Genomic DNA, 26,580 nt, shown 5'->3' with positions numbered 1-26,580 from the left:
ATGGCTCAGTGGATAAAGCCATAGGGCCTGGATAACACACTTCTTAGCTGTAAGAACTTGAACAAGTCACTTAACCCCAAGTGCCTCATTAAAAAAAAGAAAGAAAGAAAATAGATGAACTATATAAAAAATAAGAAAACAGACATATAGTGACTACTTATTAGGGGATTGCTTGTATGGGTCACTGAATTATCTAAAGCCCTTTGCTTTCTGTTCTTTTCTCACATTCTCTTTGGTCATTTCAATTATCCATGCTCTTTGTTGGGTAACATTCACAGATAATTGCAAAAACAAAGGGAATTTTTTTTTTTTAAACAAGAATTAATGCTACCATCAATTAAGTGACATCTACATCATTGTCTGTTATCTGAGTAAAGTCCAAATAAGACCAAATGATTTACTTTTTGGTGGAGGTGGGCAGGGAACAGAAGGTTGAGATGGTGGAGAGAATATGAATTTCTAATTCACTTATTCTTAATTCACTATGACAAAGAACACAAAATAACACAAGCAATGCTTCAGTGACAAATGCAGGTCTTCCAACCTCCATCTTCTCCACAGGGCTATAAACATTATTAAATTTTATTAACAAAAAACTTTGTACATTTCTTTTAATACATTTGGAATTTTACATCTAGGTAAAATAACAGCACATTCAAATTTTACCATTTATACAAATTGTTACAGAATAACAACCAGTGGGCTAAGTAAAATAAACCACACTGATTTGTACTTTTGTAAAGTATCTACAAAAATGATTTGACAATTTCTTTAAAATCCCCCTGAACATATAAAAATAAATTAATTTTTACTTTTTCAATTAAATCTACCAATTAGAAATATTACAAATCAAAATATCAATGTTTTCTTATTAATTTTTCACAATACAAAACAGATTCACAAAACCTTATTTACAGAAATGAGGTAAGAACTGTGCAATGTTTAACCAAGAGACATATTGCAGAATTAACATGTTCTTCCAGCTAAGTACACAGTGGAGGTCTAATTACAGCTGGGTCTTTTCCACTAATAATTCACACATTTAAGTACAGATCAGTGGTTATTGCCCCAATTGTTTAATTTCTACTCTGCCTTACTGTCACACCAGGAGCTTAGCTACCCTAAGTGGAAGTGTTGTAATACAAGTTTTACCTGTTTTAAACACTATGATGTTTTCAATCACTGGCAGTAATGGGAAGCAGTTAAACAAAACAAATCTTTCTTATATGTCCACTTTCTTTTCTGGTGACTCATTAGTGGAAAAACACCCAGGTAATAGTTTTGCCTGAGCTATCTACAGTGGCATAGAAAGTTTTAATAAAGGCAGAACCAGAGGAAAGGCTGCTGGTACAATGTCCCAAACTCCCACTGCTTACAAGGACTGCCTACAGTGCAAGCTCCGCTGTCTGGAGCCATTTCAACACAAAGGAGGTACTTCCAGGCACTTGGTCGAGGCCAAACATGACCAGTACTTTCCAGAGTGGCCTTCTCTTATGGAAAGGATCCTTTTTATATGAATTGATCTTATTCACCCAGCAGCCTAAAACTTGCTTAAGGTTATTAATAGCTTTGTGTTATAAAATAAGTCAGTACCAACTCTAAGGTAAAAGCATTTAGCAGTAGACATTACCATCATAACTTGATTAACAATACAGATCAAGTCCCAACACAAAGGAAATCTCTCTAACAAAAAGATTGCCCAAGTCCCAGCTGATGACCCATTTATTTCAAGCAATTTCCAGTACAATAAAATTCCAGTACAAGAAAACATTCTGGATAGTCCCTTAGACTGTGTTAACAGGATTTGACCTGCAGTCAAGCATATCTAGCCACAGCAAAAGATCATGGTTTTGTTGGTTCTTTTTTTTCTTTTCAATTTATGTAATAAAAATCAAGTAATTTGTCATTGGAATAAGTCTTCAGTTATGCTATTTATAAGTCCAATTTGTAACGAAAAATAGTGCAACAACAATATATTTTCTCTTTATGGTCGATGCACTCACTGCATGTACATTGTTGCATTGACAAAAATAATTAGTTGCTGAACTTTCCTTCAAAGTTCATGAAATCTTGGGGAAGAAGGGGAGAAGAGTTCCATTTCAGTGCAACAAAGCAACAAGGAAGTAAATCCAAGCGTTAGAAGAATGTCCTCATGACAAATCATCCTTTGCTGTGCAGTTAGCTCCTTGTTGCATTCTTCATAGTTGCAGAAAGGAGGGCTGCACTAGCAACCATAAGAAGTGCTAAAACAGCAGGATAACGAGTTTCCAAAAGGTTTCTATGGGTCAACTTTTCTCTTGTGCAACAGGCCCAGTTTTATCATTAAGTCTCTGCAATTAAAATTCAAAATATTTTAAATCAAAGTTGGCAATTCAATCTGGGGCAAACAAAACATCCTAAGTCATGATCAGTGCCAAGTAACACAAAATATGATTTTTAGAATAAGGTAGATAGTTCTTTTCTGGAGAGCCAATAGTCTCTGGAGGTTGGGATACTCTAAACTTTATATATAAAAGCAAAATGAAATTGAGCAGCATAGTGAGAGATATTTAACTCCTCTTATTTTTCCAGGGATGCTATTTACGAGTCATGAAAGAGAACACTTTTCTATAATTATGCTAATTAAATATCTCCAGTTATCCTAGGCTTTGGGCCTTCTTCCTCTCACATCTCTGTATTTCTCCAAAGCTGCCTAAATGTAATAATGTCACCCATATCCTCATCAAGGCTTCATTTCTTCTCCATTTCTGGTCTCTGTTAACCAAAAGATACATTTATATTGCTGTATAATCCAATGTTAGTTGACTTGTAACTTCACCTCATCAGTCTGGCAACAACTTGTGTTTGAAGAACTGGGAAGGAAGACACAAAACTATTCAAAAATCAATATTGAACTATTGAAATTCAAAGAATCAGCAATATAATAAAGCTGTGACTCAGTCCATGAGAATGACAGTTGTTTCAAAATTAAGAAGACAGATTATTCTTAAAAACAGTTGGGGCAATTAAAAAAGTAAAAAGTTTAGACTTGGTCAATCAGACAATGAACTGTGAATTGAGGTTGGCTATGGACAATTTAGCAAAACGCATACTGAATGAACCCCTTCCTTCTAACAAAAGCCAAATTTGCAGTGTTTAAACTCAGAAAGCATAGAAGAGAAACATTTACAAGGCCAAGAGAAATAACCTGTTTTAGAAACAAGCCCCTCTACTTGCTCAAAGCCTCCCTTAGCCATCTCTTTCAAATCCCAAGGGTACTCTTCATCCCAGCATACCTGGCCTATATTCTGCTGTCATTGTGAACTTGGACTTAGCATTTTATCCTTAGCTGGATTCATACTTGGCTAACTGTAGATTCAATGCTGTTTTGTAATATGAAAACTCTACTACATTCCTGCCACTATTCTTTTTTCTTTACACTTTTCTCAACCATGAGTTTTTACTTCAATCAAATATTTTTAGGCTAGAACTTGCATGAACATTTTAAATGACAAAAGAGAGGTAAAGAAATTCATAAAGTTTATTCTAGCAAATGACTGGGATTTATTTATTTTTCTAGGAGGAGAGGAATCAAATTAAAAGAGAATTCGAGAATTTTAGCATAATTCCTTTATTTTAAAACAAAAAGTTTTAAATCATTCAAGTAATAGACCAAATTGCACAAAGCAAGGATTATTTTTTTAAATTGTAAGTGGCCATGCTATACAATGTGTTTTTATATATATATATATATATATATATATATATGTCAGAATATAATTGGTGTATAAATATAGCCTTATATAATTAGGAAATGCTTAATAAATTGGCTTAGTTACTTTAAATTCCCAGTTGCTAAGACAACTGGTTTAAAAATAAATATCAAGGGAACTTTTTATACAAATAAAAAGAAATCAAAGTCAGTAGGGAAAAGCACTAAATTTGGGTGAGAGGACAGGAGTTGAGACTCTACTACTCTGTAATCTCTGGCAACTCACTTTGCTGCCTCTGGGTCCCAGATGACCCTTCTGTAAAGTGAGCACTTGGAACAGATACTTTCTAAGGCTTCCTTTTAGCTTGAAATTCAATGACTAGATCTCATAATTTTACTACTCCCTTGTAATGCACATAGAGTAATGAAATCTACTTACTGTTACTTTCTGATTGGTATTATCCCCATGAATTGTGAGAAATGGGTTGGTGGTTGATGGATGAAGTGGGGGTGCCTGGGTGCCTGCAAGGAGGTTATTTATGGGTATCTGCGATGGGCCAGGGAGCTGTAGCTGCTGTAGTTCTGGTTGGTGGTGGTGCTGCTGGTGGTGCTGCTGCTGTACTAATTGATAAAGGAGGGCCTGGTGTTGTTCCTAAAGAAAAAGAGAGGAAAGAGGTTGGAGAGAAAAACAGGAATAGGAGTTACAATGAGTTCTTAATAACATTAGATTAAGTCATTAGTAACATTAGTACATATTTCCCTCTTTAACTGATACCACTTGAAATCTAATCTTAAATATTTATATTAATATAATACATTTATATATTTATAAATCTGTTATTTTCAAATTCACAAGGAAGGAATACTATCCTACCTTGTCTGATGAGAAAATAATCCTCTCAAAAAGAACTTTTTCCTAATAAAGTGAATTCACAGATTACTCACTAATTTACAAACATACTAGTATTTACAAGTCCAAATAGTCCCCAAGAGCTAATTCTTTTCTTGATTTGGTCACATAAAAATTTCTTATAGCAAAAAGTTTCCCAAAATCAAAGAAGAAAATGATTATGTCCATGATATTTGTAATGACAACAGGAATAATATGCCCCTAAAACTTTGTCTCAATAGGAAAAAAAGAATTTAAGTGCTTTCAGTCCTAGCCCTAGAAGTCACTTTACACTCAACAATATTTACTAAGGACTTACTTTGCCGCAGAAAGCCTAATATGGTGATACAACGTGGTCTGAAAATGCAATATCCACTAATTACAGTAACTCTTGATTAAACAGAATGCGCTAATAACCAATTTATTGTATTTTAAAGCCAAGAACATAAGATCCCCAACCTTCCTCTACTTCGCCCTTGGCCAAGCGCAACTTCAAAATAAACTATGTGGTATAAATACTCATCTATACCTACTAAACAGGAAGAGGCAATACCATGCTAACAGTTTCAATGGTCTAGAATATCCTAAATCAAAGTTCTTTTCTATTTACACCACACATAAATCATATAGGATATTTTCCAATTACAAAGTCAGGAAACTTGGACTTTCACATTTCAGAAAAATTTTTAACAATACTTAGGACTTGAAATAAACAAAGAAAAAAAAATTTTTTTCCTGGTTAATTCCAAGCTAAAAAGAACTGAATTAAACAGAGCATTGCATCTATTTTCCAGTTATTTGATATTTTGCTAAACAATAAAAATCTACTTCAGGTATCCAAGGACTTTGCTGGGTGTCAGGGGGAAAGTTTTTTTTGTATTGAAACATATCAAGGCTAATCCACAAAGAGGAAAAAAAAATTATTTTAGATGCTGGTTGTTTCTAAACTGAGCTTTGCAAGTATCTAGGGCAAGACTTTTATTGACATATTTCTCATCAGTAATTTTAAAAAATGTACTATGAAGATCTGTTCCATAAGTATTAAAACACAAACTCATGACAAAAGAAATTAAGGACTTACAGATGTAAGTTGCTGAGAATTCAACAACTGTTGAAACTGCTGTTGATGTAGAAGTAGTTGTCTTTGTTGATCAGACAATAAGCCTAGTCCAGAGGCACTGAAAAGTAATGATTCAAATTCTGACTTTCCGCCATATAATTTTGTGGTTTGTTTCTAGAATAAAAGTCTTTTCATTTGAAATTTTAATGCAGAGACAAAACCAAAAAGTGGGCAATGGGACGGGAGTGGACACTTATCTCTTCAGTTATTTTGAAGTCAACACATCTACAAATTTTCATTCAATCAAACCCATACCCAACCAGATCTCTATTCCCATGAATTAAACAAAACAAAATAAAACAAAAAAAACCCAAAACCTCCTGGCTTATTCTACAGAATAACTAATTGTCAGTAGTTTAACACTCACATTCTAAGTTATCCAAGGGCAATTTGTTTAAAAACAGATAAACATTTTAAACTTCATTTTTTCAAATCAAAAAAACAGACCACAAATTACATTCAATACCTTAAGCTTTCAGGGAAGGTAGAGGAGAGTGAAAATAAAAAAACAAAAACAAAAACAAAAAAACCCACCAAATTTTAAAAAGTTTTCTAAGAATACACTCATTTCCAAAAATCTTTAGTAAAAATATTCTTGAGTTCTGATTATTCACCCACTTATTTCAAGTAATATTCAAAACAAGAGAATTAAGGAAAAGCTAAATTATGCGGCCCATTCCCTTAAAATTCATGACATGTTTGCCTTGTATTCTACATCTTAAATTTCTTTTATATTAATTCTAAAAAGGCAATCAAATGCACACTTTAAAAAGATTTACTATTCAAGGAATAACTAAATCCATAATAACATTACTTCTCTCCAGAATTTATGAAGTTCATGTTGGAAATAATATGAAAATACAGATAATGACATGGGGGCAGAGTGCTTTGAAAAACACAAATATATCATAGACAAAAAAAAAAAAAAAAAAAAAGAACAAAAATCTAGTGAACTAAAATTTTCCAAGCAAATGTAGATGACAAAAGCAAATCTATGTTGTCTTTCTTTTGAGCATCATCATTTTATCAAATGAAAAATATGCCACTCTTGTCACTGATTCTGTTATTCACTAATTTCATTTTAAACATCTGGATTAATTTGTTTTGAAAATGCTGTATACACCTAAAATACAAATAATTCACTTAAAAAAACTGTATTAAGAAAAAAAAAATGTGGAAAAAAGTTCAGGTCTTCCTCAAAAACATCAATGCTCCACATGAAGAAGCCCCCAATCCAGTTTCTGTTAAGTTTCTTACCTGTTATTCAGTGTTGTTGGCAGTGGATGTGCTGCATTAGGTGGCACAGTTGTGTGGGTAAGGGAAGAAGGGTTCTGCGATATTGTGACAGGGGTCTGAATGACTCCGTTTAAAGCTCCTACAATTCCATTGATTGCCAGTTGGTTACCTGGCAGAGCTCCAATTATTCCACCCACTGCAGGCACCGCAGGAATGGTGGATGTTACAGTCTGCATGCCGCCAGCGAGCGCCCCCACGGTCACACCATTGACCTGTTGAACTCCAGCCACTCCTGAGCCTTGTTGAGCCGGACTCTGCCCAGCAGGAGGCGGAGTGGAGAGGGCAGAAGAACTGCTGGTGCTTTGTCCACTGGAGGTTAAGTCCTGATGTAGGAAAACAGAAAGCTGAATGGCAAAGAGCTTAGCAGAACAGAGCTGGTCAATGATTTCTGGAAGAGTTTAACATAATAGGCTAGAAGTGACATATAGCTAACACATACATAGCAGGAAAAAAAACATGCCAAAATTACCTGATTGAGTGCAGGAAGAGAACTATCAGGTAAAAAGCTGTTTCCTAGATGGGGACTCTTACTGCTGTTTAAGGAATCTGAGGTTGGAGCTAATAAAAGAAAAACAACATGAGACTGATAGCCTGGTAAATATACAACTAAAGTAAAAACTCATGTTAAAGCTAAATGATCCACAACTGCCAAGGTGAAAATCAAACATTTTAAAATCTTGTTACAGAAAATAAATGTGCATGCCTAACATAGGATAGAAGGGCTTGACTGAGTTCACTAACATGGTAAACTCCCCAAGAAGACACTCCCTTCACCACTGCACATCAGCACCTCCATGGCAACTCACTCAGAGAGGTGTTGAGCAGGTGTCAGATTCATATAGCAGCCATAAGTCCACAGAATTGGGAAACGTTCAATGAAATAAACAAAAATACAATTCAACACAGTATTACTTTGCAGTTTTTCTGAGTCAATATATAACCTGAAGGAATCTAATTCTATTTGAATTTGGCCCCCGGGAGCAAGAACACATGGTCACGTGGATAGTTATGCAGGACTGGAACCCAGGCCTACTTCCACGGCCAGCTGGCAATCAGCTCTCTCTGGGTCTTTGATTCTCTCTCTCTCTCTATCTTTTCCTTCCCCCTCTCCTTTTCTGAGTCCTCTCTGTCCCAAGTATGCAAATGTGTGCATACACATACACATCCCAATGTAGTTGAAAGTTGCTACATAGAAAGCAGGGGAAATTTTGAAAGTTTAGTCAATATTCCTTAAAAATATTCTAAAAAAAAGTTTTTCCTACTTACCAGTTTGTGCTGGAAATGCATGAACTTGATGAGATGGACTAGGGTTAGTGGTCAGAGTAGGAAAGGGGACAGAAAGCTGGGCATTCAGTAACTGAAGACGTTCCTTTTTTGCTGTCAAGTTTTTGATTTGTTCCTCCAGTCTTCGATTTTCAACTTGAAGTTGGTGTAAGGACTTCAGCATTCCTAGAACTAGTAATCAAAGGACTGATGAGTGGGATGACTTTTAGAAGTTTAAACTATTTTACAAGAAAAAAACCCAAAACAACCCAAGCTTTATGAAGCTATGGACAGCATGCCCAGCTGTGCCCTGATCCTTGTCAACATGCATATACTTCCATATAGTTCTAATTATTGTGAGCCCTCTGCTCTCCTCACTGCAGAGTTTATACACATTTTCCTGTATGGATGAATGGCCTAATGCTTGTCATTTCTAATGACAGAGTGGATTATCCTGGTAATTTGATTTCAATTTTTCAATATTATAAATAGTGCTACTATGAATATTGCTGAACCAATCACCTCCCGCTCTATGGAATTACTGCTTGGGAATATATTCTGAGTGATAACTTTTTTCATTATTTGAAAAGCTAAAACTATTCCATTGCTTTATGTACACCAGTTGATATAAAAGTCAAGCATTAGAGATAGGAATGATTTTAGTTCAATGTAGACTTAGAAAGAAAATAAGATGGATGGAACCTGTTGTCTGTCTGTCTAAATTATCTAGGCAGAAGTGAAGGAAAAAGCATTTCATTTTTTGGATGCCCAATTTATATTTCTACCACTATAAACACAGCTATTAAACAAGGGGAACCAAGCTTAGCTCAGTGTCAAAAAGCTTTACTCATTATTCACAATCAAAATCAGAATGCTGAAAGATAACAAGAGTTTAAATAAAAATAAAGAATTGTTTTTATATACAAATGATTTTTTATCAAGGTTACATTTAAAAAGAAAATTTACTTATCAAAGTACCACAAACACTGAATACGTATTTATTATAAATTAATTTGTATTACTCTATATACCTGGCTGAGGACCTCATATTCCAGCTGCTACCAATGTTGATCTGCAGATCACCCAGCAGGGAGCACTGTGTATGCACTGCAATCACTACCCTTTAGAGATAAAGTCCATCCCATTCTAAATTGTCAACTTCGACCCTGCCCATTACCTCAAATTTTGTCTCAATTCCAGAACTTGGATCTCCCAATTGGCAACCCAGAGAGTGCTGCTGTTATGCCACAGTGATGGCCACTTTTAAATTTCTATGTATTAAAAAGTTGTATTTGTTTAATATGACCTCTGGGCCTATTCCAAACACAACTCTACTGATATAGGCACATCTGGTCATTTCCCAAGGATTTAACTTTTATCCCTCCTCTTCAAGAACATACAAAGGAACCCTCAGTGTGCCCAAATGAGATGCAATAAGACTAAGCTAAACCTGTCCTCCAGCTATCATGTTTAAAGGATTATCCCGGCATGAATTTCCTCACAATTAGCATTTTTGTCAGGATACCATTCATAAAAATACCAAATAGATAGCATTTGGCTCACTAACATCAAGCAAGATACTTTTTTTTCAATGAAACAAAGCAAATAAGGTTTATACCTTCCTCTAAATCATCAAAGTTCTTTCTCCTTTTCCCCCCTTTAAATCTAGGCATACAACTCTATCTGTTCAATTGAAAAACATCTGAAATAATCTTCCCCCTCCCCCTCATCATTAACTATGTGGAGACCTGGTGAATAACAAAAATTGAAATAATGCTAAAAATGTTGCCTACACTCAGAAAAAGGCCTTTCATGAACTCCCCCAAAGACAGGCTTTCCCTTAAAAATAATAACGCTAAGATATAGTCACTACAATTTAAAACACAAGAATGAGATTTAAAAAAAAAAAAAAAAAAAAAAAAGCCAAGAATGATAAGTATTTCATAATAATTTAATTAGTAGTAGTAAATAACATGCAATTTATTAAAGAGTTTAGCAGCTATAGGTTCAGACACAACAGCTATTCAAATAAAAGAAAAGGAATACTTACTGTCACTAGGGGTGCCCTGTTCTAGCAAAAACTGCTGTCCTTCACTCCATTGCCTCTCCAAAAGCTGCTCTATGCTGGCCGCTACTGGGGGCAGATTTTCCAAACTGCTGTTCCCTGATTGATCATAGCGAATCTGTAAGCTGCTTACAGGGGAGCTGTTGAAAATATTGTAATTCATGCATTAAAAAGAAAGAAAATACTTGCAAGGAAGGTTCCACTAAAGTTTCTTACCTTATTTAACCACTAATGGCTATATATCCATAGTTTTCCAGTATTTAGTTGCTTATGCTAGATGTCTCTGACATAAAATCCAACCAAAAATTTAATAGCAAATATTACCCCTTCGAATTTAACATGAAGTTAATATATTTGGAAATTAACTGAATACTATTTCAGTTTAAACTACATAAATACAACATATAATCTCTAAATGGACTGAGGGAAAAAAAAAAAAAGTTGAATTCTTAAAATTTGTACAGTCTTTTAACCAAGTCCACTTAGCATAACAGAAAAGACCAAAATATTTCCCAATTTAGTGTCAATTTCTGCATGATTAAAAAGGGTTTATTCATCAGTTTCACCAAATTCTATTCTTGATAGCTCAAAAGCAAAACCATCACAGGCATTTCACAGCTAGAGGTGCCTAAGTTAAGAAATATTTGTATGTATCCTGAATACTTTAAAATTCAATATCATTTTTAATCATAATGGTTAACTAAAGTATGAAGAATTAAAACATACAAATATCATAAAAATTTAAGAAACATCAAGATTGAGAGCAAATTTTATCTTTTGTAGAAATGAAAATACATGAATATGTTGCCAAAAACAGTACCTTCCAAAATGGCTTATTATAGTTTAGAGGTCTCTTTTTTAATTAACATTTTAAATGTTGGTACTTTAAAAAAAAAATACTTATTAGACATGAATAAAAGTTGTCAGATTTTAGGTATTTAGATGAATCTTTATTGTTTTTCCGTATTATAATCCAAAACAATTGTATCTTTGGAATGATGGATTATTTCTATAATTTACTAAGTATACATTTCAGATGGCAATTAAATTGTAAATAAATATTTAACATATCTACAAAACTAAGTTAATGTGAAATTAGACATTTAAAAAAAAACTCTCTTAGATCCAATCATTTTAATGATAAAAAAGACAGAGATGACTACATTGTCTGATACTATTTCCATAACATATTCCTGAGATTTAAGAGGATAATTAACAATGTACTAAAAAGAAACAGGTTTGTTTTTTTTTTTTTTACACTTTATTACTTAACCACAGATAGTAGCAAATCAAAAAAGATGAGAAGGGCTAAGTAGGCATGGAGACAAGAGTGAGCAATAGATTTTAGAAGCTGGAAAGAACATCAAAGGTCATGTAGTCCAACCCCCTCACTTTCCATATGAAAAAATATAGCCTAAGGAGGAAGGTGATTTGTCCAAAGTCACACAGGAAGCAGGAGAGCAGAGTTTCCGTAGATTGCAGAGATCTCAGATTTAGGACTTCACTGATATAAATCAGTTTTTAAAACAGGGGAATATATTCTCTGTTAAAGGAACATGGAGAAAGGAAATGTCTTTTTTTTTTTTTTTTTTAAGCATAAACTCTGAGTCAAAGGTAATATTCCAAGTTTTAGCAATAACTCTTAAAAGGGAGACCAGGGAGATTAACTAAACACTTCACAGATAAAATTTCCTTTTTCCAAAGGGGGGAAAAAAAAATCCACCGGGCTCAACTGGGCAAAGTAAATTACTTGAAACTAATTGTGGACTACAAGAATAAACAAGTAATTATATATACATTTATATATATATATATATATATATATATATATATATATATATATATATATATATATATATATATATATATATATATATATATATATATATAAGAACTAATCTCAATATACAGTTTAAACCATTTGAGGACATATCTGAGAAAATGCAGGAAAAATAATTTGACATTTACATAGCCATCTAAGATTTTAGAATGCATTTTCTGCACAACGGCTCAGGAGGGAGCTAATATCTTAAATATTATTTAATTTCTATCATTTTATAGATGGTAAAACTAAGGTTGAGGGTTTAAGGGACTTGCCAATGTAATTCATACATAAGTAGTAATGATTGTCTAAGTATTTCACTGAAAGTTAATGCAGCAAAAATTAAGAGGGTTTGATATTACAATTTTTTCAATTAAAGTTTGACATTACTGAAGAATCCAGTTTTTCTAAAATTTCATTTATAACCTGAGATGGATCCTGAGATCCCCTCTACCGGTAATTCTGGGCTTAATTAATAGACTTAGTCAGAAAGAACATAAGAAGTAAGAAGAGAGAGAGAGAGTTAAGGTCTGAGAAGCTGTGAGAATTACTGATGTAAGTTATTTTAAGACCTCCCTGAATTGAAGGGCTAGTCAACCTTGTTCAATACAACCTTAAGTCTTAATTTTTCTGCTGTTCCCCTCCCCCATGAATTCAAATTCAAAACATTTTCTAAATCCTTAAAGGAAAAAAACCTGAAGCACTTATTTATGATATTAATACCAGGAGGTTATTGAAATGACCATGATTTATGTTTTAATTCAAATTCCTTATTATAAGGATAAAGAGAGAAAAGTAGCCAGCAATGCAGGTCTTTGAGTAGCAAGGTATAAGTTGAGTCTTACTAAGGACTTTTTTTTTTTTTTGGGGGGGGGGCGCCTCTCAAAATTATACCCCAGAATTTCTCTCCCCCCTCCCCCTGTGGGGTTAAGTGACTTGTCCAAGGTCACACAGCTAGGAAGTGTTAAGTGTCTGAGACCAGATTTGAACTCTGGTCTTCCTGACTTCAGGGCTGAGGCTCTATCCACTGCGCCACCTAGCTGCCCCCTACCCTAGAATTTCTAAACTTACTCCCTTCAACTCAAATATTATAGGTAATTACACATTTTCCTTTATTACGGCAGCTACTTGGTAGCTGCCGTACTTGGAGGTAGGAGGAGGTTATATAATATATAGAAGGGATGGCTATGTCTAGAATTTCCTTTTTCCTACAAAAACTTACTCAATTTTCAATGTTTCTTGCCCCACCAAGTACAAGTGGTCTGATGAAACAGAGTAGGTGCACAATCAAACTTCACTTACTGAAATTTTGGAAGTTTTAGCATGGCCCTTGTTTTTAAGGCAAGAGTATGACTGGACACATATTTGACTCTAAAACATACAATTATTACAGACTTTCAGATAATCACTAAAATTATATCAGAAAAGATGTCACATTTATACCAGAAAATAGTTTGCTAAAATATCCCAATCCCACTGTGAAGAGCTTGCAATCTATCAAGACAAAAAAGAATATCTTTATCACCAAGGCCACAGAACCATTGGTGTGCTTTACCAGAGAATCTACAGAATTTTACAATTTATAAAGGGACTGAAAAGAAGCTTAGAGATTATATATCAGAGGTAAATAAATTTGGTATGACCTGCTAAGAATGGTTTAAGTTTATTTTATTTATTTTTTAATAAAATAAAATTTTATTTTAAAATGTAAAATAAATAAACGAATGAAAAAAAATTAACTCCCAGGCAGGACCAAACCAGGGGGTTCACAGCTATACTTAGTTCACAAGTTGTAGGTTGCTGACCCCCTCATGTAATCTAGCACCATTATTTTATAGAGGAAATATTTGAGGCCCAAAAAGGCATTGCAATTAGCTGTTAGTGACAGAATAAGAAATACAATCCAGTTGTTCCATATCAGTGGTTAGCTGAAGTAATTAACATCTAAGCTTTGCAAAACATTTTACAAAATAGTATTTCATTTGATCCTTAAAACAAGCTTACCTCCAATTTACAAATGAAGAAACAAAGATAGACAGGGTTTAAATGACTTGCCCAGGGTCACACAGGTTAAATGTCTTGAGGCTGAATTGGAACTCTGCTTTTCCAGAATCTAGGTCCAGCACTCTAATTACTCCACCACCTACAGCTACATCAAGTAGAGTATTCTTTTCACTACAACTTTTTTCCTTTATTTAAATCTCAATCTATCTTTTCACTGGCAAAGAGAGCTCCTTATGAGGAAATTCTCTCCATTCAAAGCAGATGACTGTTCTGCTGTTCCCCTGGAATCAAACAGCAAGTCAGAGGCAAAACATGGCCAGAGCTCTTGACTTTGAGACCACGCAGCCTAAGACAGACACATTCTAAATATTTAATAATATAATTAAAAGATTTTCCAAGATTTCCAAGAATGTTCTAGGCCATAATCTTACATATTTATGTGAAACACTTTATACAAAGTGTACCAGAAACTTTCATAAAATTGTTATTTGACAATCTGCATCTTTTGATAATTATATGATAGATTAGCATGAAGTCTATAGAGATGATCTGGGGTTAAAAAAAAATTCTGAATCTGAACAGGTTGAGTGGTTCAAACAGAAATTTATTTTAAAATCAAATTTTCTCTACATTCATTTTACTCTATAAAACAAATTAGTTCAATTTTACAAAAAAAGTCTTATATCATGTTAATCTAGTGCAATTAAGTGGGTTTTTTTTAACTATATATTTTACAACAAAAATAAGCAATTGAAAAAATCCTGAAAGATTAGATTTTATCATCAGGCAAAAATAAAAACGATAAACACAGGCAGACTAAAAGCAATTATATAAGCTTAAGAGAAGGCATTCCTTTTAACTTGTAAATATAATCATATGTGTTTAAATTAACACTCACATAAATTTAAAACTACTTTTCTGGTCAGTCTGGACAAGACATTTATCTACATAATTCTTTATGGTCTCACATAAGTATATGCTACTGATAAAGAGATAAAGAAGTTTCCAAATCTCGGCATGTTTCCTTTGCCTTCACTCTACAGTGTAAATAATGCTTACCGTGGTGAGAGGCTTCCTCTGGGTGAGCTTCCCCTGCCAACAAGGCTGCGGCTATTGTCTCCAAGATCTGGATCTGCAGTGTAAATATTTCATAGCTGATAAAGTGACTCTCACTAGATAAGAGGTTTTAAGCTGCTGCTCTGATTTTTCCCCTAAAACATATATTAGAAGTACTACCTCTGCAGTTACTATGAAGGTAAAAGAACTAATATGTTGCTAGTTTAAAATTGCTGAACTGTAGCGTGTAAGGCGTTGTCCCTACACGTTTCTGTGGGTGGAGAAGGCCATGGATTATGTTCAGTTCTTTCATTCTTTTCAATTTTACAGCACGGAAGCGTGGTTTGCATTTGCAGTGCCCTCCCCTCAGCCACTTTTAATTTCTACGGTGAAAGTAATGAATCACAGCTGTGGACAGCTCATCTGTATGCTTATCACAGCAAATCCTGATGCTTTGTATTTTTTAACACTTTCCATCCCAAGACAAGTCATAAAACACGTACTGCTTTATATGTTGACCCTTATGAGTCTAATGTGAATATTTAGATCAGGATTTAATATTACCTGGACATCATTTTATTCTTCTTTTCAAATTAGTATGAAAATTTCAATAAACAAAATAAGATACACTTTTAAAGTAGTTTAAAATTCTATTTCACTAGCTAACACAAAATCCTTTCCATTGGTAAAATTGAAATGGATGATTTTCCCTATGGCCTCTCAGTTAAATAACAACCCTATCTGGCCCCCTTCAAGGTTGTCCTCCCCTTATTCTGTGTCAAGTGACCTCTGACCCCTTAGAGGGCAAAGACACGACTGATCCATTCTTGGTAAACTGCTAAACCCATTCCCTTCCCCCAAACAGGCATGACTACTTGGACATGTCAACAAATCCTTAAGGATGGAATGAAACAAAGCAAATCCAGTGGCTCATTAAAACAGGAGAAGAGGAAAATGCTACAAAATGTCAACTGGTAAATATTCACAGGATTACTAAACATTGTAGAAGTTCTCTAACAGGATTTTTTTTTTTAAACCAAGTTTGTGTAATGCAATTTCATGAATTATGCAAATAAAGGTTTAGGCCTCCGTTCACAGAGAAACCCCGTGTTATGTTACTTTCATTGCGCAGAACTGAGAACTGAACACATCAATCACAGAAGTCACAGGAGACGCTGCTGCATTCCTGCCTGCTGATGGCTCTGCTTAAACATTTACATTTCAGACAGTAAAAAATGCACATGGCTATTCTGTGGCACAGCAGAGCATTTACTTCCAACTGTGATTCTTTTGGGGGGGAGGGGGAAATCACACAATCCTTTAGTAACTATACTACTCCTAGAGTTTACAAATAAAATTAGTTAGTTTTAAAGAGTTAAATTAGGGAGGATTTCACTATTTCTTGAAACTTACCTGTTTGACTGTTTTCTGAGTGAGCTATAAGAGTTGCCATTGCTGAATTTGGATTTAGCCTATTGCCATACATATGGGATGGAGCTAGACTTAAGGAAGATCCAGACAGAGTATTTGCCTAAAGGGGAAAAAAGTGCAAAGATAAATAACTTGTATTTTGACAGCTTTTACTAGTTATTCCTTTTTTAGCTTTTTCAAATAAACCTTGTTACCAGGTATTGTGTCCTCACAGATACATCAACCAAAAAATGTTTATCGGAAAAAGCATTAAGGAGATTATGATTTCTAATGAAATAACAATAGAGAGTAGTAGTAATTTAATTCTCACTTCCCCAAATTCTGATTTTTAAATTTTTGTTTTGAGTAACTTTTAAAATGAATGACGCATACAAAGTAAGGGAATGAATTATATTGCTTCCAATTTGAAAATATGTAGGCAAGGCCAGAACTCAGGAGCATGGTGATCATGTGGTTTTCCTCCTAATTATTTAATCTTATTAAGGCACTTACCAAATAAGGGCAGGTAGACAACAGATGTCTCACAAATGCCTGGGTCCCTGACATGGGGAGGTCAAAAGGTCTCACTTCCAGCTCCACATCTAGCCTCACAGGCCATATTTCCTTTGCTTTACTCTGTCATTAGTAAAACCTGCACAGTACTTTGTAACTTCCTGTTCTGATAGACAGAAGCCTGGTAAGGTTTTTTCTTGGGGGGGGAGGGGGAGGTAGTAGTGGTGGTGGTGGTGGTGTTTTGTTTTGTTTTTATTTTAAAAGAAAGCAAACAGGCATCACAAGTATGTTTTCTATACAATACAGGGCTCACCAAATCGCAGCTTTGCCCTGACCCCATATAAGGCACTGTATTTTTGGCAGCTGGCCAACACGACTTACTGAAGAGCTCGTCCAAAGTTTGTAATTCATTCATGTTGCTAACCACAATTCTGAAGGCCTCTACTGGGACTTGTGCCAAACAAGCGAAAATGAACCCTTAAACAGATGAAGCAAAGGAGGCTGGCCAAAGTCTTGCATAATCCAATGTAATAAAAATGCCTTCTTCACTGGGCTGCATGCTTTCTCCCTTTCGAAGAATACTACAGCCTTAAAATGCTACATTTGGAAAGGACATCATCACATCACTCAGATGAATGGGGTTCTGATATGAAATTCTAACTGGCCCAGAATATACTCTTCATACAAATGATCCATAAAATATCACTCATTTTATACAGATATTTTAAAACAGGAAAAAAAAGACATCTGAATATGACTTCCAAGAACTGGAGTATTTTTAATTTTGAAAAGTCAAACACGTGATACAGAATGACGTTTATAACCATGCACTAGAGACCAAGACGACATAGCAGTTATTACTAGCAAAATTGTACAGGACTTTAAACAGTATTTCTGAAAGGAATCATACCCAGCCATTACATTTTGGCTCTTGGCCAACTTATTAAGTATGATAAATGGACTTCTATATTCACAGAAATGCTTTCAGTGATGCAGAATTTAGTTCATGTTTTTTATTGTTCCATACTGTAGACCTTATAGTTCACAATTTCATGTAGCTTTAAGTTCAATCTGTCAATTTTGTGTTTCATTTGTCCTCTTAATTGAAGATTTGCATAAGAATCTACTAAGTTCTCAATATGTCTTATTTAACAATCAATTAGTGGCCTCAAAAAAGGAGATAAAAATTCCAAAATAATAAACACTCTATTAGATGTTAACAAATATTCCCTCTTATATAAGTCAAACAGAACACAATTCCTAATATATATTACATAATCAAAAAGACAATCCTACCTGACTCATTTGGCTACTGAGAACTGGAACTAAGCAATAAATGTCTTTAGGAAATCGAAATATCTATACAAAAGCTCATGCACTTGGGCAACTCCTCAGGGACTATGTATTTTTGCTTTGCAAGACAATTTTCCTAAGTTGGGTCTTCTGATTTTCAAACCACAAAAGACAGTTAAAGGACTGTGCTGCATGTAAGCACACAAAGAGGAACAAGAAATGGCAAATGATGGCAATGAAAGAAAAAGATAATCCAAGGAGAGCCCGCATAAAAACAGAAAACAAAACAAAATGAAAACCCCAACACCACAGTCTGACATAGGAGTAACCAAAAAATGAAAATCTTGAACATCTTAAAAAATCCTGAGAACATGACTATATTACAGCCAAGTGTAATAACTGATATCACAATGATGACCTTAATCAAGAAAAGGTTAAATTGTGTAATATATTTGTAAAAAATATTTCCATTAAAATGACTAAAATTTTTAAAAATAGCGATGATTAAAGAGGTACAGCTGAGTTTTAAAAAATCCCTATGAAGAATTATTTGTTCTCTGAGAGTTCCAGATAGTTGAGGTTTTATTGTGTTGTGAAATTCTACAGCTAAAAAGATCTGTTCAGAACATATATATTTTTTAAATCTACAGAGATTTTAAAATCATGACAATTAGATATGCTAATACTATAATAAAGTAACTTTTAAACAAAAAATGTATCCTAGCTTTCCCTGTTTTTTTTTTAATCCCATATTTCTACTGAACACTATTTAACTACAGAGCAAAGTAATACATAACTCTTTTTGACTTAGTATTTTCCATTTCAACAGACTTTGAACTAGCTGTCATCTTTTGACCAATAATTCTAAAATATAATGAAAGAGCTGCATAGGAATTGCTGAGACAATATGAAGTTTCTGAAGACTTTTGGACTAGAGTAGGAAAAGGATTTTAAAAAAAAAAGATACTAAAATTCTGTGATGAGATAATGGATTTAGTGGGAGTAATAATAAAAAGAATAACAAAAACAATTTGCATTTTTATAGCAGGCAACTTGCTGAAAGGACTATTCTGACTTAAAAAAAAAGGATTAAGGAAATAGAAAAAGTTCGTTAATAAGTTAAAGATAAAGAAACATTAATGGGGAATTATAAAGGATGTAGATAATTTGGTATGAAAGCAGATGTACATAAGAAATATTAAAAACCCAATGGACACATCTTTTTTGTATAGTGCCAGCTATAGTGAACTAAGAGCAAGGTTTTTACCTAAAGTCACAGCCTACAATGCAAACACAAGGGCTAGCAGGCAAAGTTATGCCTGACAGATAAACTGCTCTTGGATTTTCAGACCTACCTCACAGACAGCCCAGTTTCAGACAATCTAAATTTGTTCTACTTGAGCCCAGCCTTCATCTGGGTGGCAGCTTGGAATGAATTTTATCTTCCAGAAAGGTCAAAGTTATACTGTTAAATAAGAGGAGCAGGGTTCCAGTTCTGGCTCCTCTTACTTTGGAAGATACAGATGATCCCCCAACAGGGCCATACCTAAAATAACTATGCTTGCCATGGATTTGGAAAGGTGATAAGATGTCAAATTTTAAATTACCAGCACCTTGAGAAAGTACAACAAAGCTCTAAAATTCAGGGATGTGTGAAGTTATTTTTTAAAATGATATAGTTATTAGACACAATGCATTTCCTTTGTAATCCTAAATATCTTATTTTATGCATTTAAAAATATCATTCTGAGAAGTCCATAAGGCTTTTTCTCACACTGCCAAAGAGATGCATGAAGGAAAAAATTAATTCCTCTTCTAGTTTGGAAGGTTTTTAAAATTACCCTTTTAAAATTAAAATGGTAAAATTTATATATATAATATGAAAAGGGGAAGTAGTCATGAAAGACAGAAGGTTCCCTATTTTCCTACAAGCTAAGGGGAAGATATAGTTCATTTACTTAGGAGAAATATTTTGGATTACACAGAGCAATTCATAAATAACGAGAAAGATAAGGAAGAACTGGAATATAGTACACCAAAATACAAAGGAAACCCAACTCGTACCCAAGGATAACATTCTGAACACTTGAACCATTTAAAATCAGTGACTAATAATCACAACTCAAATGGAATGCAAAAGAACAGTAGGTATAGATAAAGATTTAAAAGTAACCAAACATATTTACTTAGTGATTACTAAATCTAAGAACAAAGATTGTAAGAGCTCTTTATATGACAAGTTCTTTGCAAAAGCAGATAAGCATTTTTTCATTTAAAAAAAGTTAAACCTGGTATCCAAAGGCTTCCAGCCTCCCCACCAAAAAAAAAAAAAAAAAAAAAAAAATTAAATGAGGGAACAAGATGAAACATAACATAGAAAAGCTAATACACTTGTGTCAGTAAACATGTATTGTCTCCCAGGTGCCAGATACTGTGCTATATAAAGCACAATGGTAAATACAAAGATACAAAGTAGAATCTGGCAGTCCTGCCCTAGAGGCCCTCACACTCTAAGGGAGAAGACCACAATGCACCTACAAAGTAGTGAAGATAAAAATGAAATCACCCACCCAGGGAAGGCCCTGACATCAAAGAGGATTCTAGCATAGAATCAAGAGGGAGAGAACTCCAGGCCTAGAGGACCAGCCTGGGTAAGTATTTCTTGTTCAAGAACAGCAAGGAGGCCAATGCCAACATTGCCTCTCTTGCGAAGGGGCAGGGTTGGCCCACCTGACAGAGGTATCCAACCAGAGGAAAAATGGCTTGAATGATGAGAGAGAGCACAAGCAGCAGACTACCCCAAATGGCAAGGTCTGCACCAGGGGCATGGCAGTGCCAGAGGAAAGGAGGGGGCAGGCAGAACACAGTACCCGAAGATAACATGACAGAAGGGCAGAGTGAGGTCAGGAAAAGGGCAGGATATGGGGGAAAGGCAGCCCACCTCCCTTAGCACTTATACAGATAGCTTCACCATTGCTTCCTATCCCCATTTAATGGGTGCTAAGCTGAAGATGGTTCCGAAATGTTAGTGGGCTTTCACCTAGAAAGACTTTAGACTTTATGATTGGGTTCTAGGTCAGATGTTTTCTGACTCCAAGTAAGTGTCCTTTGAACTATTTACCATAAGTCTATCAAGGTAATGCAAAAAGCATATGTATAATATGTGTACATTTGTACATGTGTACAATGCTTCTGTAGGCCACGTGTCTATTACATAAATCTTGGTACACTGTGAAGAGTAAGAACACCAATACCTAGGAAAGCAAATAATTGATGAAGTCTGAATTAAAAGTATAAACCAAAAATTTTCCAGTAGAGCCCTATCTCTCCCATACTTTTTTTCCTCATCTCTCTCTCTTACCCTCTCTGTCATACACCTACACATGCAATACTAGCTGCCAACAAAGATAGCTTGAGCAAGTCAAAAGAAAAATTCGTTTCCTTGGTCTTTTCCAGATTTCCTTTTCAAGGAATTAACAATACTCTGGGAACATTGATGATAACCTCTTTTAAATGAAAAAAATAAATTGCTCAATGTCAGAGCCCTTCTAGGGTCTTAAACTTAGCTTCCCCGATTCCCTGACCACCTCTTTCCACATATACTATCACCTTGCTTCTGTCTGGGGCTAGAAAGATCTTAGAAGGAAAACTAATTGCTTTCTCTAAATAATTAGATTCTCTGTTCTAAAACCAGAGAGTCACTTACTAAAAACTTAAATAATCCACCCAATTAATGTATAGTATTTTGCAAACTAAAACATTTTAAACTGCTGAAATAGAGCTTCACTTTCTAAGTTTCAAAAACTGACACTTTCAAAAAAAGCAATTTAAGACTGGGAAGTTAAACACCTTTGACTTTGCAAAGCTTTTTGGTTCTTATACTAAGTTCTACTACTTCAATTTTCACAATTCATTGGGAGCCTAATTAAGTGTAATTTCTACTAAACAAACAGGCAGACCAATGCAATAAAACTTTTCTGATTGCTATAAATAATCAAATTATCATGGCAGAATCAACACATGTTTAGATGGAACATATTAGGTGACTGAGCCAAAACATGATTTTCCTAAACAAATCTGGATAAAGTTACCATTAGATATACTTAAAGCTTAACAAGTCTTTTTCAAGGAGGTACACAAACTTGAAACAAAAGACATTACAGAAATTAAGTTTGCTAAGTAGACTGGCATTCCAGATAAAAAATATTGGCATGATTTTTAAAATTTCAGTTTGAGCTTTTGCCCAACTGGTATTTCATTTCCAAATTTTTAAATCTTTGTTTACAGTCATAAACATGTCTCATGAAAAGTTTAACTGTAATATAAACCAAATTAAAAGAATTTGGGGATTTTCTATGTATCTTTCCTAGGGAGAAAGTCACTTTAAATGAAACTACCTAAGTATTTAAGTCTTAAAACTTAGTATTGTTTCCCTCCACCCCACCCCCTTGGGCTGATAAGCACTAATAAAGGGAAGGTATGTACATAAAGAAATTCAAAAGCACCTTAGGTTTGCTACAATTTTCCCTTTTAGGAAAGTATAGTGGTAATGAATTATTTAGAGATGGACTAGGAACTTCATACCACACTCATTACAGAAACAGGCTGCAGCAAGCATTTATTAAAAATGCGTAATCATCCTGTCAATACACATTAAGGTCAAAGGATTCAAACAAGTTCTAAAATGTAGTACTTACTTTAAAAACTGCAGTCTTTTTTCATCAAACCTTAATAACCAATTCACATGTCTTTAAAAAAAAAAAAAAAAAAAAAAAAAGGTCTTTAGCAACCTTGCCAAAGATATTCCCTATACTGAATCTTTTTATTTTTTAATACTCGGCTCTCACAAGAACATATAACTGCAATGCTCACCTTATCTACTTTTCGAAAACACTACCCCGACACACACATCCACCCACACCCTGTAATTTAAGAGTAATTTTAAAATAGGAAATGTGGTAAATAGCTTGAATTGAACATTAAGAAAATGAAGGCATTATTCATTTCCCTTGTGAATATTAGATAACATTTCAAAGAAAAAACTGTATATTTGCATATCTTCAAATGACTTTGCAGAAATATTATTATAAAAGAACAGGTAATTTTAAATGGCAAGACTTTTATTCATAAATTTAATGAATAAAAACTTTTATGTAGGGTTAGAAAAAGTTTACAGGGGAAATGCTAATGAGACATTTCTGAAATACAATTACTGAAAAACTCTCTTCACTTTTATATATATCACAAATGGTCTCTGAGAAACAGGAACACATGTGACAATACACAATCCTATCCGTTCTCTTGTTCTTTTTAGGTTTGATACTCTGAAATATTTTTTGCTAACAGAACCCAATTCTGTCTGTTTCAGCTCCCCACCAGTAAGGTTTTAATACTCAGCGTGTGATGAGAGATGAAACCAAGTGTGAACAACTTTCAGGTCCCATGAGGAGGCTGACTGTTGAAGCTGTCAGGTTCAATTGCATCATTCCACATTATTCAATGCCCCAAACTGCTCCCTAATTGTTAGGGGCTTAACATATTCAAAACCATTGTTTAGGCTAATGCTGAAATGCCCACAGTTGAGTTTCCATAAAGAAGGGGGAGGGATTTAATTGTAGTTAAACCATTACTGAACTCCTTCATTCATGATAGGACAACAGGAAGGGGTCTAAGAACCAATTCCAGAACAGATTTTTAATCAGTTTATTTCTAATCAGTACACCTCTTTCCTTTTAATTTTTAAGTCATCGGTAACACTTTAGTACTATAGGGTTTTGGCAAACTTTATAATGTTTAGGAATGGGTATGGAGATAAGAATCATTCCATCCTCTTAATGCTAAGGTTTCAGTCTATAAAATATAAATGGTTGGTTTATCTTACTCATAACAAATGGATTTCATCTTATTCTTTCCTTAAATTGATCAAATATTTCCTCTAAGTGAAGTTAGAATTATAGGCACATAATCCATAATATATATGTAGAACATTTATACATACATACATATATGTAGTACATGAAAACTGGCAATAAAAATAATTTAAAATTTATCTTCAATTTTAAAATTACCTTTCAGAAAGTAGATGCTTAAAATGTTAATGAAGGAAAGTATGTTTTAAGAATTAGAGCTAAAACGTACTTTCAGCAAACTATCCGTTTAAAAGGCATTCAAAAGTTAACATTCTCAGAAAGCTATCTTAACTTTTAATAATCCATTTACAAAAAAGTTAGCCAACTATGGCGTTTATTTTTTTAATTCTGAGAATATTAATGGAACCATTATATGGAACCATGGAACTCTAATAGGGTCCCCTCATCAAGTGCTAATAAACAAACCACTGATACTACAAACAAGCATACATTTATTTTTATAATTTGAAAATGTTTTCTTTAAAAGAACAATTCTGATTCTGTGGATTTAGAAATTTTAATTTTGATTCACACATGTGGGATCTTTGGAAGGTAAACAAAAAATGCTTTAATTCACATGTGATAAAAATCATCCCTCATAATTCCTTGCAAAAAAAGGGAGAATACTCTTATTTTCCTTATAATCTGTTTCTGAGAACTCAATATCATCCATTTTATACTGTGCCAAGTATGTTATTGCTAAGAGCAATAATTAACAACATTATACCCAAGAGAATCTAAACAAAATAATTCTGTACTATTTCCCTTTCCAAATAGTTTGCTTAGAATAGCATTTCTCTTTATTAAACATATCTACTTAGTAAAAAATCAAGATATACACACTTTATGAAAGTTTAAAACACTTCAATTAATAAAGACACCTTAGTTAAATATAGGATTAAATAATTTCTTGATTCACTATATCTAAAAATAAAACGGCATAGACATATAAATCAATCCTGTATCTACTAAAATATAAAACATACAAAGAACATATAGTACAACTTTGTAAATTCAAGGAGATTAAAACCCCAAATCTCTTATTCTAAAAACTCTCTTTGACATCTATGTCTGTATGACACCTATGTCAGATAAATTTATAAATTTCCTTCCTCCAAAAGATTTTTAAACATGGGAAACTTATCTTCTTTGTTTTGATAATAACATATATAGAGTAGATATGTATCCTTAGTAAAACATATGTACAAGCTGCAGACAGGCATCAAAATTCAACAGACACAAAACCCAGAGCAGCATCAAAATTCAACAGACACAAAAAACCACAGAAGCAGCAGAACTATATCACTGGTTTACTAATATGTTCTAAACTTGCATATTCTTGAATTTTAGTCATTAAAGTTTAAATGTTTAAAAAACAAATATAACAAATATATTTAACATTTAAGTTTTGAAACTAGACTGTCAAAGAGCCATGTCATTTTCTTTTTCGTAATTTCCTCCCCCCCCACTTTTGGTCATCAAACTCAAGATTTGCTCACATCTATACAATGCCTCCTAACTTCTTTCCAGTAAAGGTCCTGGATGTACCAACCAGTCACTCCAGCCTATTTAAATTCCACTGGCCACTTCCCCCTCTCCTCTCCTTTTAGCAGTTTGCCCACTAACCTTTCTAATAGTGGCAAAGATGCCAAACAGAGGCTTGTCTATTTTTCTTTAAACCAAATGCATAAAGATCAAGAATGACCTCTGCATTTTTAACCTGCTGGCACCAAGCCAGCCACTAAGAATTACTGCCCTCATTAAGCAATAAAGATATAAGGAAACGGTATTTAAATTTAGCAAGTTTTTGATAAACAAAAAAATTGCGATAGTATATTGGTCCTCTTAACTACTGAATGAGAATTCCAAAATTATTTTAAAATACTATTTATCCTGGTTACAGAAGGTACTGATATCATTATGCCAAGTAATTTACCTTTAATGAATTTCCATATAAAATGAAACACACAAGAATTATGTGAAATGAAGCATAAACTATATTCTTTATGAAAGTTCGATTAGAAATAGTTTGTGGCCTTGAACAGAAGATTCACCAGCTGCTGCATTCACAATCTTTGAAGTCATTCTTAACCATTCTATTCCTTCTAAATATTTTTGTACCTTTAACACACAGAAAGAAGCTAAAAAATTTCACATTTTACACATTCCACACCATTACTATTGTCTCAGGCGGCTAAATTGAAGTAGCATTACACTCAGTTCAACCCAGAGGTCAATGTGACTCAGTT

At 33.9% G+C, this 26,580-nt stretch overlaps 1 protein-coding gene across 10 annotated transcripts in view; it reads right to left on the bottom strand.

Annotated features, from left to right (window-relative positions):
* Window positions 1-594: 594 nt before the first annotated feature.
* Window positions 595-26,580, bottom strand: part of MLLT10 (MLLT10 histone lysine methyltransferase DOT1L cofactor) — a 221,778-nt gene continuing 195,792 nt past the window's right edge. For 9 of the 10 annotated variants that reach the window (XM_074266892.1, XM_074266886.1, XM_074266890.1 and 6 more), the window contains 9 exons: window positions 16,620-16,737; window positions 15,210-15,282; window positions 10,310-10,464; window positions 8,263-8,451; window positions 7,466-7,554; window positions 6,958-7,319; window positions 5,662-5,758; window positions 4,131-4,343; window positions 595-2,330 (listed from right to left, as the gene is read on the bottom strand). In XM_074266892.1, coding sequence (XP_074122993.1) covers window positions 2,286-2,330; window positions 4,131-4,343; window positions 5,662-5,758; window positions 6,958-7,319; window positions 7,466-7,554; window positions 8,263-8,451; window positions 10,310-10,464; window positions 15,210-15,282; window positions 16,620-16,737 — 1,341 coding nt within the window. In that variant the 3' untranslated portion in view covers window positions 595-2,285. Of the gene's footprint in view, window positions 2,853-4,130; window positions 4,344-5,661; window positions 5,759-6,957; window positions 7,320-7,465; window positions 7,555-8,262; window positions 8,452-10,309; window positions 10,465-15,209; window positions 15,283-16,619; window positions 16,738-26,580 lie in introns of all 10 variants that reach the window. The other variant, XM_074266889.1, reaches the window with a different exon arrangement.

The sequence above is a fragment of the Sminthopsis crassicaudata genome, chromosome 5, assembly GCF_048593235.1.
Source record: "Sminthopsis crassicaudata isolate SCR6 chromosome 5, ASM4859323v1, whole genome shotgun sequence".
Classification (NCBI taxonomy): domain Eukaryota; kingdom Metazoa; phylum Chordata; class Mammalia; order Dasyuromorphia; family Dasyuridae; genus Sminthopsis; species Sminthopsis crassicaudata.
The sequence above is the reverse complement of the archived record's forward strand: the minus strand, read 5'-3'. Positions and strand labels throughout refer to the sequence as shown.